Source organism: Salvia miltiorrhiza, chromosome 4 (assembly GCF_028751815.1).
Source record: "Salvia miltiorrhiza cultivar Shanhuang (shh) chromosome 4, IMPLAD_Smil_shh, whole genome shotgun sequence".
NCBI lineage: Eukaryota > Viridiplantae > Streptophyta > Magnoliopsida > Lamiales > Lamiaceae > Salvia > Salvia miltiorrhiza.
In genome coordinates, this window is record NC_080390.1 from 50,156,991 (window position 1) to 50,175,115 (window position 18,125).

General features: G+C 36.3%; 3 protein-coding genes across 5 annotated transcripts; 1 reads left to right on the top strand and 2 right to left on the bottom strand.

The window, feature by feature from the left end:
- LOC131020251 (uncharacterized) lies at positions 1 to 2,754 on the bottom strand. The gene is made up of 2 exons (XM_057948959.1): positions 2,374 to 2,754; positions 1 to 1,430 (listed from the first exon to the last, which is right to left on the bottom strand). Exons 1-2 carry the CDS (start codon positions 2,387 to 2,389, stop codon positions 283 to 285), a joined length of 1,164 nt encoding a protein of 387 aa, XP_057804942.1. The 5' UTR covers positions 2,390 to 2,754; the 3' UTR covers positions 1 to 282.
- On the top strand, positions 1,394 to 10,198 carry LOC131020250 (L-Ala-D/L-amino acid epimerase). 3 transcript variants are annotated; one of them, XM_057948958.1, is made up of 8 exons: positions 1,394 to 1,476; positions 6,233 to 6,769; positions 7,737 to 7,847; positions 8,039 to 8,255; positions 8,385 to 8,718; positions 8,836 to 8,897; positions 9,000 to 9,072; positions 10,007 to 10,198. In XM_057948958.1, coding segments are annotated over exons 2-8 (1,320 nt in total). In that variant the 5' UTR covers positions 1,394 to 1,476; positions 6,233 to 6,247; the 3' UTR covers positions 10,008 to 10,198. The 3 variants fall into 3 exon arrangements, with proteins under 3 accessions (XP_057804941.1, XP_057804939.1, XP_057804940.1); XM_057948957.1 differs by lacking the exon at positions 1,394 to 1,476 and having other exon boundaries at positions 5,953 to 6,769; XM_057948956.1 differs by lacking the exon at positions 1,394 to 1,476 and having other exon boundaries at positions 5,672 to 6,769; positions 9,000 to 10,198.
- A 577-nt stretch (positions 10,199 to 10,775) lies between these two features.
- Positions 10,776 to 16,762, bottom strand: LOC131020253 (kinesin-like protein NACK1). The gene is given in 16 exon segments (XM_057948960.1): positions 10,776 to 11,322; positions 11,410 to 11,738; positions 11,822 to 12,328; positions 12,330 to 12,776; positions 12,926 to 13,015; positions 13,113 to 13,223; positions 13,345 to 13,543; positions 13,758 to 13,882; positions 13,970 to 14,029; positions 14,123 to 14,190; positions 14,280 to 14,361; positions 14,460 to 14,576; positions 14,825 to 14,925; positions 15,012 to 15,101; positions 15,206 to 15,625; positions 16,491 to 16,762. Coding segments are annotated over 15 exon segments (2,913 nt in total). The 5' UTR covers positions 15,453 to 15,625; positions 16,491 to 16,762; the 3' UTR covers positions 10,776 to 10,982.
- Between the last annotated feature and the right edge of the window lie 1,363 nt (positions 16,763 to 18,125).

Genomic DNA, 18,125 nt, shown 5'->3' on the forward strand with positions numbered 1-18,125 from the left:
TTTTCTCCCTTAAAAAAAATTAGACCATTTTCGTCAATCAGGGTGTGATGAACAAATTACAAATTTATAATAGCAACAAGTAATTTAAACTACAACCAAAATAGTAATCCTCCATGTTAAGAGAGTCTCTTTTGCATGCACAACCAAAATTCATGGTTGAGATCTCACACTCTCCTATGTAGTTTGCAGGCTATTGCACATGATCGAGATCTACCTAGTGCGCACCTCAGGTAGCGGCTGCGGGTTTTCGAGCTTCGGCATGACCGAGTTTACCTCAATCAATCATTCTGGTGGTCTTTTTTCATCTTGATTTTGCCCTAATTCCCACCACTCGCCATTATTTTCCCTCCCTAAAAGGGATTCACCTTCATCAGAACTTAAGCAACCAATATCTGAACTTTCAATCTCTTGGAAATACCTTCTCTTGTCTCTCTCAGGATCATACGTCCATTCCAGTTTCTGCAAAACATTCCGATCTTTCCACTTCCCAACGACTGATACCGCCTCCTTTCTCGCCTTCCCAATCATCATCTCCTGCCACGAGAAAGCAGCATCTGCAACCCTCTTGAGAGCACCATCACTGACATCACCAACAACCACCGTTTTCAAGCACCTCAGCCTCGCCTCCTTCAAGATCTCCACGAAATCCGAATCATCTGACACAAGAACCAAGCATTCAACCATTCTCCGGTCCATCATATCCACCATCCGGTTCCTCAACTCAACATCAGCAGCCTGCGGCTTGTCTGAGACCGTCTTCACCCAGAATCCAGCTCGTTTCAGCTCATCCGCCAAACCATACCCAACCTTCGGGGTCAATATATCCCTAGCCGCATTCCTATACTTCTCCATCTTCACAGCATTCCTAGCCACCAAATTCAGCCTCCTCTTCCCCCTTGCAGACTCAATCTGGTTCAACCGTTTCATCTGCTCGCGCTCATGAATTTGCCTAAAATGATTAAGGAACCTCTCATTGTTGTAAAATCTCCTCCCACAGACTTTGCATACATATGGTTCATCGGGCTTCACAATGCCCTTGTTTTCCAACTCATTCAGTGATTTCCTCTCTTTCCTTTGCTCCCTAATTGCAGGAGGAACATAGCTGAACGCATGCCGATTAGCATAAGCAATCATGTGCTTGACAAAACCAAATTGTTGAGCAGCCTTCTTTATCCTAAGTGCTGCATCATACGGAGGAAATGATTTCGGTGGCTTGTTATCCAAATCCCAGAAAATTGCAACATTTCTATCTGCAACATTCTGCTCCAAACCTTGTGGAGTTTCTGAATCATGATACTGATTTGAAATTGAGGTAAAATTACTCCATCCACAAATTGAATAAGACGGGGCTAAAGCTCGAATCTTTTCGTATAAATGTAATTTATTGAAAGTTGTCTGGTATTTGGTTGGATTCAGCATAATCAGAGGCTCTGTTCTGATGCAGAAACAAATGGAGAAGGCTAATCAGAAAGCGAGGTAATTCTAGAAAGCTCCGAACTAGAAACATCGATGTGCTCAAATTCATCAACTTTATTTAACTCTTTCTACCAGCAGAATCAATTATCAATTTCCGTTGTTGGATAAATATCAATGCTGAAGAAAAGCATACGACTAACATACGACGGAAAGCTAAATCTCTTTCTTTTCTAGTTGTAGATTTAGTCTTTCAATTGTGCTTTTATTCAAAAATTACATCACCACAACAGCATTGCTATAGGCAATTAAAAAAAAAAACTCAGAAAATACTAACAATCAACCACATTGCGCATAAATAAAGATTGATGGCGAATAGGGATGGCAACGGGCCGGATCTGGACCGGGTCTGGCCAATACCAGATCCAGATCCGTTTTCATATACCAGATCCAGATCCGTGGATCTGAAAATTTTCGATCCAGATCCGCGGGTCCACGGGTCCAGATCCATGGATCTACTGTTTTAAATTAAATTCAAAAAATAATTCACAAAATCAACAACATTTTATTATGAAAAATATTGCACAAAATACATTCATGCAATAAAAATGACGCCACAAAACTGCCCTAGTTCTTTCTTCCTCTTCGGGGCCATTCAAAAATCGAGAAAAGGGCAAATCATACAGGAAGACTCTAATTCTTATTCCAGCTTTATTCTGTCGATATCAGTCATTATCCCTTCAAGCTTGACAATTTGGCGCATAAAGTAATCACCATATTTCTTTGGTGCTTTGGATTCAACAACATGAACCATGTTATCATCAATGTATCACAACTTCATAAAGCAGAATTTCTCACAATTTCAGAAATAAAATCCAAAATCAGAATCTAACACAACTTCATAAATCAGAATCAAATCAAAATCAAAATCTAACACAATTTCAGAAATCAAAATCTAACCTTGGATTGAGAGCATCCTGTGGTAGACATGGCTGAACGGCGGCGGCAGAGGAGTCCGGCGGCGACCGGTGCAGCGAGCTGGTCAGCGAGATGACGGAGGAGGCGAGAACTGGAGTGGGTGGTCGGGTGAGTGAGGCGGCGGCGAAGGGCGAACTGGAGAGGGAGACGGCCGGAGATGGGAGTGAGGCGGCAGGCGGGGCGTGAGGCGAGAGGGGCGACGAGCGGGAGAACTTCAGAGGGGCGAGGCGTGCGAGAGAACTGGAGAGGGCGGCGTGCGGCGGGCGTGCAGGACAGGCGGCGGCGGCCGGCGGTTGAGGAAGCGGCGAGCTGGAAATGGGGGATGGTTGAGGCGGCAGGTGAGTTGTGAGTGAGAGTGAGAGTGAGAGAGGAAGTGAGGTGAGGAACCGAGAGTATAGGGTTTGAGTTTAATTATTTTGTTTTTAATGTTTTTAATTTTAAATATATCTAATATTATTAATAAAATAATATATATTAAATAAAACGGATCCACGGGGCGGATCCGGATCTCAAATTTCCAGATCCAGATCCAGATCCGTTTGAAAAAATTAAGATCCAGATCCACGGGTCCAAAAAATTGAGATCCAGATCCGTAAAATCGGATCTGGACCGGGTTCAGGATCCACTGCCATCCCTATTGGCGAAGACAATCTTTATATATATAAAAAGCAAAGTAAATGTAAATAAAATCAATTAGAAGGATATAATTGGAATTTGTGGAAAAATTTGTAAAACTCTTCGGCAGTTTTTAATGTATGCATTCCCATTTCCCACTATCAAAATCTTTCCTTAAAATGAGGAACTATTTTAACTTTTATAATTTTCTTTTTCGTTATTAAGTAATTGATTTTGTTTTTAATGTATGCATTCCCATTGATTTTTTAATGTATGCATTCCCAGTTTTTAATGTATGCATTCCCATTGATTTTTTAAATTTTAATACAGATAAAAATACAAAAGTGAATTATTTTGTTTTTATTACATAACATGGATGATATAGTAAATATCTGCTAATATATACTATTATTTAAAAAAAAAATTGCCGATTATTATGTAATATGGGTAGATGTATTTTGAAAAAGACGAAGAGTGTGTAATATTTTAATTTCTATCATATTTATTTCTTACACAAAAAATAACTTTTACTATTTCTATGTGGTTTCATCTTAAATAAAAGATAATGGAAAGTCATTTAATTTGGAATATGATGAATATGAAATAAATAAATAGCTTATATTTATTTAAACCAATATTTTTAAAAAAATTATATATATATATATATATATATATATATATATATATATATATTAAAGATCAGACATGTTTAAACTTTTCTTTAATTTTACTTCTTATTTTCTCCCTTTTTTTCTTTTTCTTTTTTATTTATGATATTTCAATTTTTATATTATGCATTTCTATATATTTTATGTATAAAAATTACTAAAGAATAAAATAACATTACTATCAAAAGACATCAAACTATAATAATAATAATAATAATAATAATAATAATAATAATAATAATAATAATAATAATAGTGTATCTATTTTTATTGAATTCATTAATTTATTTTTTAAATTAAATAATATTAAAATAATTATAAATTAAAATCTAGCAACAAAAAAAATTCCTGGAGTTAACTAACCAAAATAGGCAAGGTTAGTGATTAATTATTATGCAGTTAAAATTTTAAATACATTGAAACTAAATATAATTAAAAGTCAGATAGGGAATATTATGCATAAATACAATGCAATTAAAATTTTAAAAATTCAAATTAAAATAAATTGTTGTTTTTAAGTAGGGATTAGAATCGACTGTTCTAAAAACTTTATCTATATACTTGCGTGAAATGAATTCAAATTAAATTCAAGATTAAATAATCCATTTTTATCGAATTAAAAGTAGTAAGAGATAAATAAAATTATATATGGTCGAATTTGTTCAAAACTATTGTTGTTTCTAAATATAACAATTTTTTATTTTGTATTAATGTATGTTTTTTTTTTGTATACATACAATTTATAAATAATAAATTTGATATCAAATTTAATTTTATTAACTAATTTTAATAATTATAAAACATGTACATAATTTACACGAGTCTAAAATTATAATCACCGCGCATCGCGCGGGAGATACACTAGTGTTATGAAAGAGCAGAAAGTTGTGGTTGAGCTCGACTTTTATCATCCAATCCAATCAACCCAAAAATACACGCGAGGATAATGATGAGTAACAAATAGAGATTGACGGCGACAAGTATTGAATGAGTATCTTACCATTATGAAGAGCAACTGCGAGCCCTGCGCGTGAACGAGGGGATTGTGAGCTGTGCACAGGAAATGGCGTTTAGGAGAGAGGGAGAAGAGATAATCAACTAAGTGGGCCGGTTCAAATCCAGTCCTGGGCTGGGCCTACTTCTATCAGTCTAAGCCCAACTTCAATAATTTTATTTGTTTATCATCTTGTAATCTACTAATCTATATGTTAAATCGAATTCTAAAATAAAAATCTGTCTTGTAAATTCGAGAGACGGAGAGAGAAACTAATCTTACATGAAAAGATCAAATCGTATTTTACTTTAGATTTCTACGTGCTTAATGAAATATTACTCATCTACGGTGATGGATCTCTTTACAATACAATAACAAGAAGAAAACATTACATATATTACCCATACAGGTCTATTTGAATGATTATTGGAGTTTGAGGGGGGAAAAAAATCTCTTTATATCACGAATTTAGTAGAATTCTTACTCTCATCTGCAAGCCCAACCTTTAGTAAATTAATTTATGTGTCATTTCTCTAAAATAGTGGAGTATAAAATAGAAAATGAAACTAAAGTGCAGTATTACATTTTACATCACCAAAGCAGCATTACCCATGAAGTTTGTGGCCCAAATTATTAATTATTGTTTGTTTATTCAAAAGCATCCGTTGGGGGCATCATAGGGTCAATAATATATCAAGTGGCATCTTAGATACCTTCCAAGAGACATATTCTGTTTAATTTAGTTATTAAATAATAACAACCTGTCCTTAATCTCCCAAGTTAAATGATAATCTCTTCTAACAACTTTTTTGGTGTGACCTTATAAGTAATTATTAGAGTTTTAATAAATATATACCAAAACAAAAGTTTGATGGAATAATTACAATCACCCACCTCAACTTTGTGTTTTTTTTTTCTTCACATTAAACAATAATATAAGTATACAGCATGTTTTCCTCTGTTTTTGCATGAAAATTGAAATTCAGCCTTAGAAGGCCGGGAGTTTTCATTGGGAGAGATTGAAATTGAAATTATAAATTAAGTTGAAATGATAAATGACAAGAAATGAAAATTCAGGTAGCAAAGCGAAACAAATGGAAAGTTGTCAATTGAATGAAAATGCCATTTTTACTTTGCCAAAAAAAAGAAGAAGAGAAAGTTGAGGTGGAAATCGTAATTATGTCAAGGTTTAATTGTTTAATGTAACACAATTAATAAAATAAGAAGAAGGCTCAAAGACTTCCGTTGTAATAAGTTTGAATGATAAACGACAAAAAATGTGTCTTTACTTACAAAGTGTAAAAAAAAAAAATCCAAATAGCGATCAACTATAATTTAATCTTGGGACAACGCTGTAATATTTTTGTATTTTTTGTAGCGATAAATATTGCATGGATGTAGCATCTATGAAATGAAAATAAGAAAATTAGTCGAAAATGGAGATTTTCGCGACATGCAGAGAAGAACACAGTAGCAAAATAGTAATCGAATTTTTCCAGTTCTTCATTATTGAATTTCAAACACGTTTCAAAAATCCAAAAAGAAATGGTTTCTCTCTCATCAGCATAAAGAATTAAAAATGGCGGCATCTTCTGGCATCAGCATCACTCTCTCGCTCTCCTTGAATCACGATTCAAACAAACACTCAAATACAAGCAAAATGGTTCCTTCCGCCGCCTTGCTCTCGCCGCCGCTCTGTTTCGCCAGGCTCGGGAAGAAACCCACCGCCTGCATGACCACCACGGCGCCGGCGGCGCCCCAGTCGGCGTGCCTGGGGTTCAAAAATCTGATGGAGACTTACACCGTGAACGTGCAGAGGGCGGAGGGGCGGGCGCTGAACGTGCCGCTGCTGGCTCCCTTCACGATCGCGTCGTCGCGGCTCGACGGGGTCGAGAATGTGGCCGTCCGGCTGGAGCTCAGCAACGGCTGCGTCGGCTGGGGGGAGTCGCCCATTCTGCCGCACGTCACGGCGGAGGATCAGGCCACGGCGCTGGCCGCGGTGGCCGACGCCTGCCGGGCTCTGAAGCAGAGCCCCGGAAAGACCTTGGGCCTCGTTCTCGGTGAGATTCAGGGGATGCTTCCTGGCCATTCATTTGCTTCTGTGAGTTGCACGCAATTCCCTTTTCTTTTAATTTTTTACTTTGTAATCTATTGGTTGTCTTGATTGCTTCGTTGAATCTTGTAATGTTGTTATTGTGTTTGTGTTATGTTGGATATTGAAGTAATTATATTTGGTGGTGTATTTGGGATTTCTTTAATTAGGGTTCCAAATCCTAATTTACGACATATAAGTAAGTGGCGTTTCATGCTGTAGATTGCAATCAAATGTGGTAGGGCTAATGACCATCTCTATTTCTCAGTTTTAACTGTGTACTTTTATCCACTTTAGCTGCATCCTTGAATATTACACTGCCCAAAATGTTTGTATGAAAAGATGATGAATTACATTAAGATATATGTTTGTAGACTACGCTTACTAGTAGAACTCTACAACTTTTAAGTATAAAGTGATAGATCTACGCGTCTTAAGGTTCCAAGTTGGAAAATTTGACTGATTATTTTGCGTGTTGCTCACTAGAAAATTTTAGTTACTTTCTTGTTGTATCCCTGATTTCTGGATCAAAGATTCACGATTATTAATGTGCCGCTTCTGAAATGGCTTAGTTTATCAAGATTGGAACTTTCATGTTGTTTACCGTTATTTCATGTACTCAAGGAGTTGCCCCAGCATAACGAGCTCAAACTTTACGGGTTCTTCGGTATAATCTTGTTTGAACTCTAAGGTCCTGTATTTAGTAGATCTGTTGTATACCTTGCCTATGAAGACATATCGAGGTTAACCAATATAAAATCATTAACTATTTATAGTTCAAGTTTGTCTGTAAATGTTTGTAGTTTAATGTGATATCCCTTGACTGAACTCATCACTGCTGGTGTCATTTCCTTCTTTTTTTGTCAGCCTTGTCCTCTTTGATTTTTAGAAATGCAATTTGCATATCAGAGTCGAGGGACATCCTAAGTGAATCGTAAATTTCAGATGCTAATTGAATTTATATCCATTGATGAAGGTCAGAGCAGGAATCGAGATGGCATTGATTGATGCAGTTGCAAACAGCATCGGAATACCTCTATGGAGACTGTTTGGTGGATTCTCAGACACAATAACAACAGATATAACAGTTAGATACTTCTCTGTTCAACATATTTCTCTTTGAGTTAGTTCATTCATGTGGTTGTAATTAACTAGGAAAGAAGACTGAGAAATAAGAAAGAAGTGAAATGAGACAAAAAGGACAGGAAAATGAAAAAGGATAGATTGAAAATCATTAGCAGGTGAATTACTAACTAATTACTATAATAATACATACAGATTCCAATAGTTTCCCCAACTGAAGCAGCGGAGCTGGCTACAAAGTATCGTGTTCAAGGTTTCAAGACTTTGAAGCTCAAAGTGGGGAAGAACTTGACATCTGATATCGAAGTTCTTAAAGCTATACGCACGGTCCATCCCGATTGTTTGTTCATTTTAGATGCTAATGAAGGTTATAGCTCCGAGGAAGCCATTCAAGTTCTCCAAAAATTACATGGTAACAGAGTCATTCTGAATGTGTGCATTCATGCCTAGTCTGGGTGAACTTGCATTAGTAGTAAATATTTGTTTCTTCTACCTGCGTATATTCTTGGAAAGATCTCAGTTTCCTTCTCTTTTCTGGCAGAAATGGAGGTGACGCCTATTCTTTTTGAACAGCCAGTTCACCGAGATGACTGGAAGGGTCTTGGTCATGTTAGTCACGTTGCAAGAACCAAGTACGGGGTATCTGTTGCTGCTGATGAAAGTTGCCGTAGTTTAGATGATGTAAAGAAAATAGTGAAGGAAGACCTTGCACATGTGGTCAACATCAAGCTCGCCAAAGTGGGAGTGCTTGGGGCTCTCGAGATTATTGATTTAGCAAGGGCGTCGGGATTAGAATTGATGATTGGTGGTATGGTTGAAACAAGACTTGCAATGGGCTTTGCTGGTCATTTGGCAGCTGGTCTCGGGTGTTTCAAGTAAGCAATGCTGTTTAGTTCAAGCAATGTTATATACTAAAGCAGATTTACACTCAATTTAAGCATGTTCATGATCTCAAACCTTTTAATAACATCTGAAATATAATTCGTTTGCAGATTCATTGACCTCGACACTCCCCTCTTACTGGCAGAGGATCCAGTTCTCGGGGGTTATGAAGGTACTTTCTGCCGTCTATCTGGTTTTGCACGTCGTCTTTTCTAGTTAGCATCATGGTTTTATTTCACAACGGCTTATTAACTCAATATATTCTCTGGCTTAGTTTCTGGCCCGATTTACAAGTTCACTAATGCTAGAGGTCACGGAGGTTTTCTACACTGGGATAATATTGTCTGGTAAGTTACTATATTGAACTCAACTACTTTTACTTTTACTTATCAAACATACTTTCCATAGAGGCTTCATTGTTTGATATTTTTGGTTGTAATATAAACCCACAATCACCGAGACACGCAGCTCATTTGGAGGAATATTGAATTCTGCACTTCCTAAAGCATGACAGAAATTAAGTTTATTCTGTTCTAGTTTGCTACTTTGCTATTTATAGATTTCCAGTGGTCGACTGAGTGCTTCTTGCAGTTGTTTGATGGTTTGACATTTTCGTCGTCTTCCTGTTTAGTTCCAAGCCATGCAATTGTGTTGAGGCTTAACTAACATCTGGCACCTCTGCTAAAATCTTGTCTGAATTAAGAATGGCAAGTGAATTCTGGAGTTATATTTGCTATGTCAAGATATCTTTAGCAATGAAAGATTAGTTGATACTTTTGCTGGACTAGAGCTTGAGACAAGCCTTCTTCATCACTTCCTTCTATTAGAATCATTTAAATTATCGTATTATGTTAGAGATCAAGATGTCTAATGTTCTCCCATATACTACTATAAATATTGGTGCTGTTGTCATTTTTTCTGTCACAGTAAAAGTATTATTGTTTTTATATTATAACGAGTTTTCTAAAATACAGTAAGAGCCAAACTCAAGTGTAGTGATGCCGATTCACTTCATCTCTTCATCCTGTCACATGCCTCTAGTTATCCGAACTGTGTGTAATGCAGGCATTTGTATTGGATAAACGGAATGTTTCACCCCCGTTAGCCAATAAGATTATCGGCTATTCATATATATATATATATACACAGATGTATTCTGTAATAGATTTGTGATGCCCTGTTGAAGCTGTGCATCTTTCTGACAGAGTTGCATAACAGTGTGACGGAGTATTGTTTATAAGTACGTATATTTGATGTTGAAAGTATGTGTTTGTGTTGCAGAAAAGTTGATGAAGCTCACTCTCTTCTACTGAAAGCAAGCAGCCATCATCCAGCTCAGACTTGGCTTGGATGATGGGATTTGGGATAGTGATTAATAATGTGTTAAGTTTCATACAGTATAAACATGTATGTAATGTGACCTAATTATTGTATGGAATTCATTTTAAAGGGATCTGTATTAGTGGTGTTCAACCCCTCTTTTCTTCTTCTTTGTCAACGGATTCTATTGGAACCAACATTTACATTGTATGTCCTAATAGAATTTAAAGTTCAGTTTAAACTCTAATTCGGTATTGATAAAAAAAATAATACTTTAACCAATCAAACTTAGTCGGTTAATAATCGGATAGCTTTTTAAACTTGATTTTTGAATTTTGATAGCATTTTAAGCAAATTTGTTTATTTGGTTCTAAACATTGAAAGATTTTTGTTATGCATATACAAAACATCACAATTTTGGGGTCATTTATATTCACAACATGATTTTGTAATTGTTTCAATTACATGATCACGTTTGATGAGTTTGAAATTACAAGAAGTCCAAATTTCAAAGATAAAAAAAAAAATCCGCAAATTTCAGTTGATAATTTAAATTCAGTTCTCCCATCTCACAACAATACTAAAGTTCAGCTGATGAACCAGCATGTTGTAATCAACAATTAAAACCCTATATATTTTGAGAATCTTTTATGTGTGGAATTTAGCAACTGATGATACGATGATTCCGATTTTAATTACTTATGACTTGTACAATTGTACTCAACAACAATAATGAAAGTTAAAAATGGAATAAATAGCCAAAGTGAGCAGCAGCTGCTGAGTTCTTACAAATTGCACACACACAGAGTGTGAGTGAAGCAAAACAATCAGCAGCCACATCATTTATACACATCCAACAAAACTAAGAGGGAGAGAGACTCCAAGAAATAGGAGTCTCTACAACTGCAAACAAATAAATAAATGAAATCAAGTTTACTTACAGAATATTCCTGACAAATGATGGTGGTTTAAGTATCTGATTCCAGTCCATATGCCATTGCCTTTTATCAGATGGAAGTGCAAAATTGAGCTCAACCATCTCCTTTGTCAAATCTCCTCCACCAAACCCTACAAGCTTCTCCACTATCGCTGCGCTCTCTTGTATATGCTTCTCGTCATGGGGATCCGTCCACAACTTGTTCACAAACTGCAACCTCCTTAGCTTCCCCTCCAACGGCACTTCCCATTTTATGTACAATGCTTCTCTCTCTTCAGCTGTCATGCGCGTGTTCATCCTCTTCGCAAGAAACTCTCTCTCGCGCTTTAAAGCTCTGATACTGAACCACGGGGATTTGCAATCAAAATGATAACTCAATGAAGAAAAAAAAAAAAAAAAAACTTGTTTTTTTGGAGAGAGATCAGACCTTGAAGATAATGAGACTATGGTCTCGTTTCCTGCCTGAGGAGCAGGACTTGCATTTCCCATCTCAGTTAGGTGCTGTTGCAGCCATGTCAGGCGTCTGAGCTCCACTTCCATGTATATTTGATCAGCAGGGTCCCCCTTGAACAACAGATAAAATTGGGTTCGGTGGATGATTGAAACATGGCAAATATCCCATAACTCGATGATCTGCTGCTGCTGCTCTCTGAAAACCAAATGCCATGGAGCTGGTGACTCCTCCTCGATCTCAGGGATATTCTCACACTCCTCCAAATTATATCCGGCTGCCTCATTTGCTTCCAGTTCAAGCACCTGAGAAGTAATAAAAAGATTTGATTGTGAGGACGTGATAGTGTTTCTGTAGACCACTACATACCAATGAACGTTAACTGTACCTGGCATACAAGAAGCTGTTTCTGATATTGGAGCTTGGCTACACGCTCTTTAAGTTCAGTGACATAAGCTTTTATGCTCCTCACATTCTCTTCTGCTGCATTTTGAAACATTTTCTGCATTTTCCTCATATTAACAGAACTTGAACGTCGATAAGGGGTGTTTTCCTTTGATGAGGCATCTCCACATTCACTTTTGGTGGGAGTGTCTTTGTCAGAAACTGAGTGAGTTTCACCGGACAGAGCATCAGAAACTGGAGGTCTGTTCTCAATATCACGGTCTAATACTTGGTCAGAAACTGTTAAGGGAGAACATGGAGACTTTATGAGGTTTTGCATGTTCAAACTACTATTTGAAGCTAACGGCAGCAATTTCTTCCTCTTATCAGGATTCTTTGTCTTCGGACTGTTATCAGTAGATGGTTGATCTCTCTTAGTTGGAAGAGACATTACTAATTTGTCTATTGACTTCTGGACATTCTCTAGTTTCTCCTCAAGATCAGCTAATGGTGCTTCCTTGTGAATGAAGTCTGGTTATCTCATCTTTCAAGTTTGCACTGATACTCTTGTTGACGGGCAAGACATTTCCAATGTCAGTTACATCCTTAGCAGAAGGCTGGATACTGCGCATTTCCCTTATCTCCGCTTGAAGCTTAGCTATAGTCTCTGCTGCATCTTGGTTGCCTAATCTATGGCAAGAAACCTCCTTTTGTAGTACATCAAGGGCTCGAGTAGCCTCTTCACCCAACTGCTCCTGGAGATGTTCAAGTTTTCGGATTTCATGCATCAACGTAAAAGGAGCAGTTGATGATTGCCTCAGTGACTGCCTTCCCAGACCCAGAGTTCTTACTCTTTCACAGCGGCCTAGCTCCTTTCCATCAATTTTTGGTAATAAAGTTCCAGAAAATGACAGACACTTCTTTACAGCAGGGCTATGTGAATCAGATGGTTTTAATCTCTGAAATACACATAGACAATACGGGTGTGGAAGTGAGACCCCAGGTAAATAAAATTGTTTTGATGCAAATGACATGGTTTTACACTTTCTTTAACTGTCCATATCCATTTAACAGAGACTAGTGGAATAAAGAGATAGAAAGTGCAGACCTTTTCCTCCTCGAGTTTCCTACGCAACTCCTCTACTTGAGACTGCGCTAGATCTCTTTGACGTCTCAATTCTTCCATCTCCTTCTCCATCTAAAGCAAACATCATCAACTAAGTATGAGAATTGCCATAGTAGAGATACAACCGGGGTTTCTCGAAATAACTATACAGCAATAAGTTTTAGCTAACCTGCATAAGTTTTATGTCTCTCTCATTAGATGGGTCTGGTGTGCGTAACTCTGCTTCAAGTCTTGCTACTTCCTTTTGTAAATGCTTAACAAGCTGTTTGTCGGAAATTACCTGATGGATTCATTCAAAGAAGTAGAAAATTTGAATCACTTTATGCTATTAGAAAGAAAAATATAATGTGTCTGCTCAATTATATTTACTCGTATAACATGCATGTGATAATAGAAAATACCATGTTCACTTGAGCGTTGTTTGTCACTTCCTTTGCCCTGGTAGCAAATAAAAGCGTATTACGAGATTGTTCCGCATGACTTGTCGCTGGACTCAATGTACATATGATGGCAGTGCGGGCATTTCCTCCCAGTGAATGCTGCAATATTCGTGTGAGCTTTGAATCTCGGTAGGGTATGTGACCGCTTCTTTTTCCCACACTGTATGCCAAGAAAATCAGCATGATATCATGGGCCATTCATAGCCTTGTCAATGTATGAAAAGTAAATTGTGGCAAAAAAATCCATAGTTCAGTATCCAACAAGCATAACAAATATTTCTCCAAGAAATCTCTCAGTTCTTGGGAAGCATATTATGCAATTTTATGAGTTCCATATTTCCTATTTCATGTTTCCAACGGATGGTTACACTCACCTTAGCTTCCTGATTACTGTTGTAAGGGTCATCAAGCTTAAATTAATATGACACCCTTCCCTAAGCCTGGCACCCTCTGCGTTTGTTTGTGAGGCTCTTTCACTGCCAGCTAGATCTACAAAGTTCTGCAAATGAGAGAAAAAAATCAAACGATTTGCGGTTTGCTTAAAAAACTGAATAAAAGATAAGGAAAATCAAATATTTGGTTTTACCAGGCTGGCAACATATGATCTCACACAATTTGAGCTTTCACGAAGAGTACTTTCGATAGTCTGTTGGAGATGAAAAGATATCCAGTTATGAAAAATAATAGTGCCTTCTAAATATCTGTTCTAATCCAATAGATATGTCAAAAGCAAACAGACCAGTCTTATGATTTGGTGTGATCTGGAGCTAGTATCGTTTAATGCAGTTTCACCCACTTGTCTTTGAGCTGCAAGGAGTAGAGTATTCAGAAGTAAGGTACTTCATCTAATCCGTATAGAACTATATACTACATCATGTTGAAGACTTTTTTCCTACCGTCACAGACATGGATTAAATGTCTCAAGTGTTGACCATCTTTTGCTGTCTCTTCCACCAATTTCTCAACCACGGTTCCTTTCTGCAAATGAGTTGACATCATGAAGCATTAGATGAAGAAGTCTGAACTTGAATCTCTTTAACTTAATATAATTGACTGAGGACAGCTGAGAGCTTTACCTCTGGATCATCTAGTAGTTTAAGACTACGACCAGATTCAGAGTTCAGCAGGTCCCTCACATTCTCATTGTAAATTTCAAGACCAGATATCTTTATTCGGAAATCTCTTTCTGGTGTCTGTATAGTAGTCAAAAGGTACAAATCATAAATTTTCATTAGAACAATTAGCCAAAGCATAGAAAAGATTAAAACTGGAAGGATAACTTTTTCAAAGAATGATCTTTCAAAACTAATTCTTTGGTGAAACTTTCACCTTCTTTAAGTTTCTTATCAATTTCTACCTAGCTCCAATTTTGGCAAGTATAGTAGGATATTAATCTACCAGTTATGCAATAGCAGTAAAAGAAATTATTATGTAAACTTACATTGATTATATGCATGTAAATATCATTAACAGCCTTCTCCGTGATTCCTCTCATCGTATAAGTTTTCCCGCTGCTGGTTTGTCCGTATGCAAATATTGTTGCTGCAGAAATTTGTCAGGAGAAAATTATGTAAGATACAACTAATAGTAAAACATTTTTTTTCCTATCTAATAAGGAAAAAAATTACCATTGATTCCCATAAGAGCAGATAATGCCACCGTTTTCACTCCATCCTCATAGACATTTTCAGTTGAACAATCAGGACCGAACACTTTATCTACAAACAACACATTGTATTTTCTGTTAACTCTATTATAAACAACAAAAGGGGGCATCCAAAATCTTGTCCAGAATGATACCACATTTTGGGTTAGTAATTACCGAATGAAAAAGATGCAGGTAGAACTGCACGTTCTTGGGGGCTCGGATTATAGACAATTGTATGATCATCAATGCATTCCCAGGCTATCTGATCTTTAGATGCTTGCTCTCTCTTGCTCAGAGGCCTTAGTCTTACAGTTACAACAATTTTCTCTTCCCTTGCTCTATTTGTATTTCCACCTGGAGTGGCAGCTGCTGGTGTCCTGTCCACTTTTGAGGCTGGTGTGCCTGGTGTTCTAACAGTCATTTTCTCCGAATAAATTTTTTAACACTGATAGAACACCACCTGAAGCACAGCGTAAGGCCTCCCACCAGAGGCTAGAATAAATTATAAAATATGACTTAAAAGATTGTTGTATTCAAACTGCTCTGTAGTCCTTTACAGCCCTTAGAGATTGAAAAGATCCCACACACAATAATCTGCAAATTAGGAGGTCATGTTAATAACATAACTTAAGGATATTGATATTCATAAGGTGGATGAGTTGGTTGAACCAACAAATGAGCCATTTAGTGTGTGAACGGCTCACTGTCACTTGGTGACAAAGTAAATTCATGGAGAGGAAGCTGAAAAATCTAAACATACAACCGAACCCTTAGCTTGCTTTATCAGACCACAAATTTCAGTGTCACTTATTTCCAAGTTCCAATTTGAAGTAAAATGAACATCATTTAACTAAAATCGGCATCTCTATATTGATCAACTTTTCAAAATTTCGGACGTTGATGCAAATTAAACAAGTATTTCCCAAGACATTTAGCATAGAAAACCCAGCCATGTTGAAAATTTGGATATGCTGAAACGAAACTCAGATAACAAGCTGCAAGCTGTAAGTAAGACGATGGATTTTTCATTGTGCAGAACTGGAGTGAAGAATGAGATCTCTGAGCAAGATGATGGGATTTGCGTTAATAAACAAGCTAGTGCGCCTTACTTATGGAAAGGTAACTGTTAACAAGACAGATTAAGACGAAAGCTACAAAAACCCAACTATTACATAGTATATCGGATAACTCAAGCAAATCACCCAAATCGACAGCAGAAAGAATGCCACGCGAATCGGAGCACAGTCATAGATCCAGAGGTGGAAAGATGCATCTTACCAAAAATAAAGGACTCGACAAAATCAAGTCCAGATTAATTTAAGCAAGAGCAAGAAGAATGTCCCAAAAAATGAAGCAAAATCAGAGGGATCCGTAGATGCGGAGTCGCATATGAAATTCTTACCAAAACATAGCGAATTTAACAAAAATAGAGAACTAAACAAGAAAAAAGTCAGCATACCTGAGTTTATCCAGAAATAAACAAATCAAAATGGAAAGCAATATGGGAGCAAAAGAGAGAGATGGGGGGAAAGTGGAGAGAGAGGAGTCAATTGTATGTGAGGAGGGTTGATTGGATTTTGAGTTCAAAACGTGCAACGGCTACTTCTAATGTGCCAACGGCTATTTTAAATCTCATGTCTCGCTGTCATAAAGTGAGCGGCTGGATACTCGGTACGGGTCGAGTACCCTACCCGAAAATTCGACCCAATCCGAAATTATTTCTCGGGTACCAGTAAATAGTAATTGGCCGACCCTAATTTTCCGTGTACGGGTACCCAATAGCCTGTCGGGTATTGGGTACCCGGTACCCGATTGCACTTCAAAAATCGCCTAAGTCAACCTTCAAGCTGGAAATTGTTGGGGCTCAAAAATCGCCTAAGTCAACCTTCAAGCTGGAAATTGCACTTCCCAATTAATACTATTCGCCTAAAAAAGAAAGTCCAATAGTATTTTCTAGGCCAACCAATTATAATTATCAATTTATAATGAAAACGGTTGATTATTTAGTTATATATTAGATATTTTTTGTAATTAAAAATAAAAATAAAAAATCAATAATGACATATTAATACTTAAAATCAATTTCGTTTTGAAATCTTGGATGAACCCACTTTTATATGACGCCACGTGTTGGTAACCAAAAATATGTGGAAATTATACTTAAAAGAACAATTTTTCAATTGGTGAATCCTAAATTTGATAATAAAGTGAGTTTATTAGCCAATAATATGTTATTAACTTATTATTAAAAATGCGGAACACTGCAAATCATATTTTGAGCTAAAATTTGATAAATTTTTAACTAGGCGTTTACTTTGATCGATTAGTTCTGATAGAATAAAATATAAAGGTCAATTTCTTATTTATTTTAATGAATTAAAATTTTAAAATATCTCAAGTCACTTGATAACTTCTTAAAGTCGTTTCTGATGGAAAATGAACTCAGGGCGAAACGATAAAAATGGGACATCTTTCATCGTCAGAAAAACACAATATAACACCTTTTTTTTTAATTATATTACACCATTTAGGTACAAAAAAGTATTAATAATTATAAAATTACAATGATTTCTTCTCTCCTTTTTGTTTGCAAAGCATCTATAATATCATTTGTTTCAAAATTTTCTAAGATATTTTTTTAAATAAACAAAATTGCTAAATCATTTAATCTTTCTTGCGACATAAACAATCTCAAATATGTCTTCAACAATTTTAACTTCAAGAAACTCCTCTCAGCTAGCTACGTAACAAGTATAATCAACAAGATCTTATAAACTATTGTAACATTTGGATAATAATCTGCAATTTTCACAAATTCAAGAATTTCAATAGTTGATATTATTTTATTTGGCTACGTCATTTGTAATATTTTTAATTTAGTAAATAAATCATCTAAGTCAACACTTGAAATATTAACATGAGTATAAGTAGATTTCAAATTAACACAACAATGTCTTAATTTTTCACTATCCATATATTTTAAAATTTTCGAATCAAATAAAAAACTAAATATATGATCAAATAATTTTATTTCTTCAATCTACATTTTAAAGAAGCAATCGGCATGTCTATAAAACCAACAAAATACTCAATT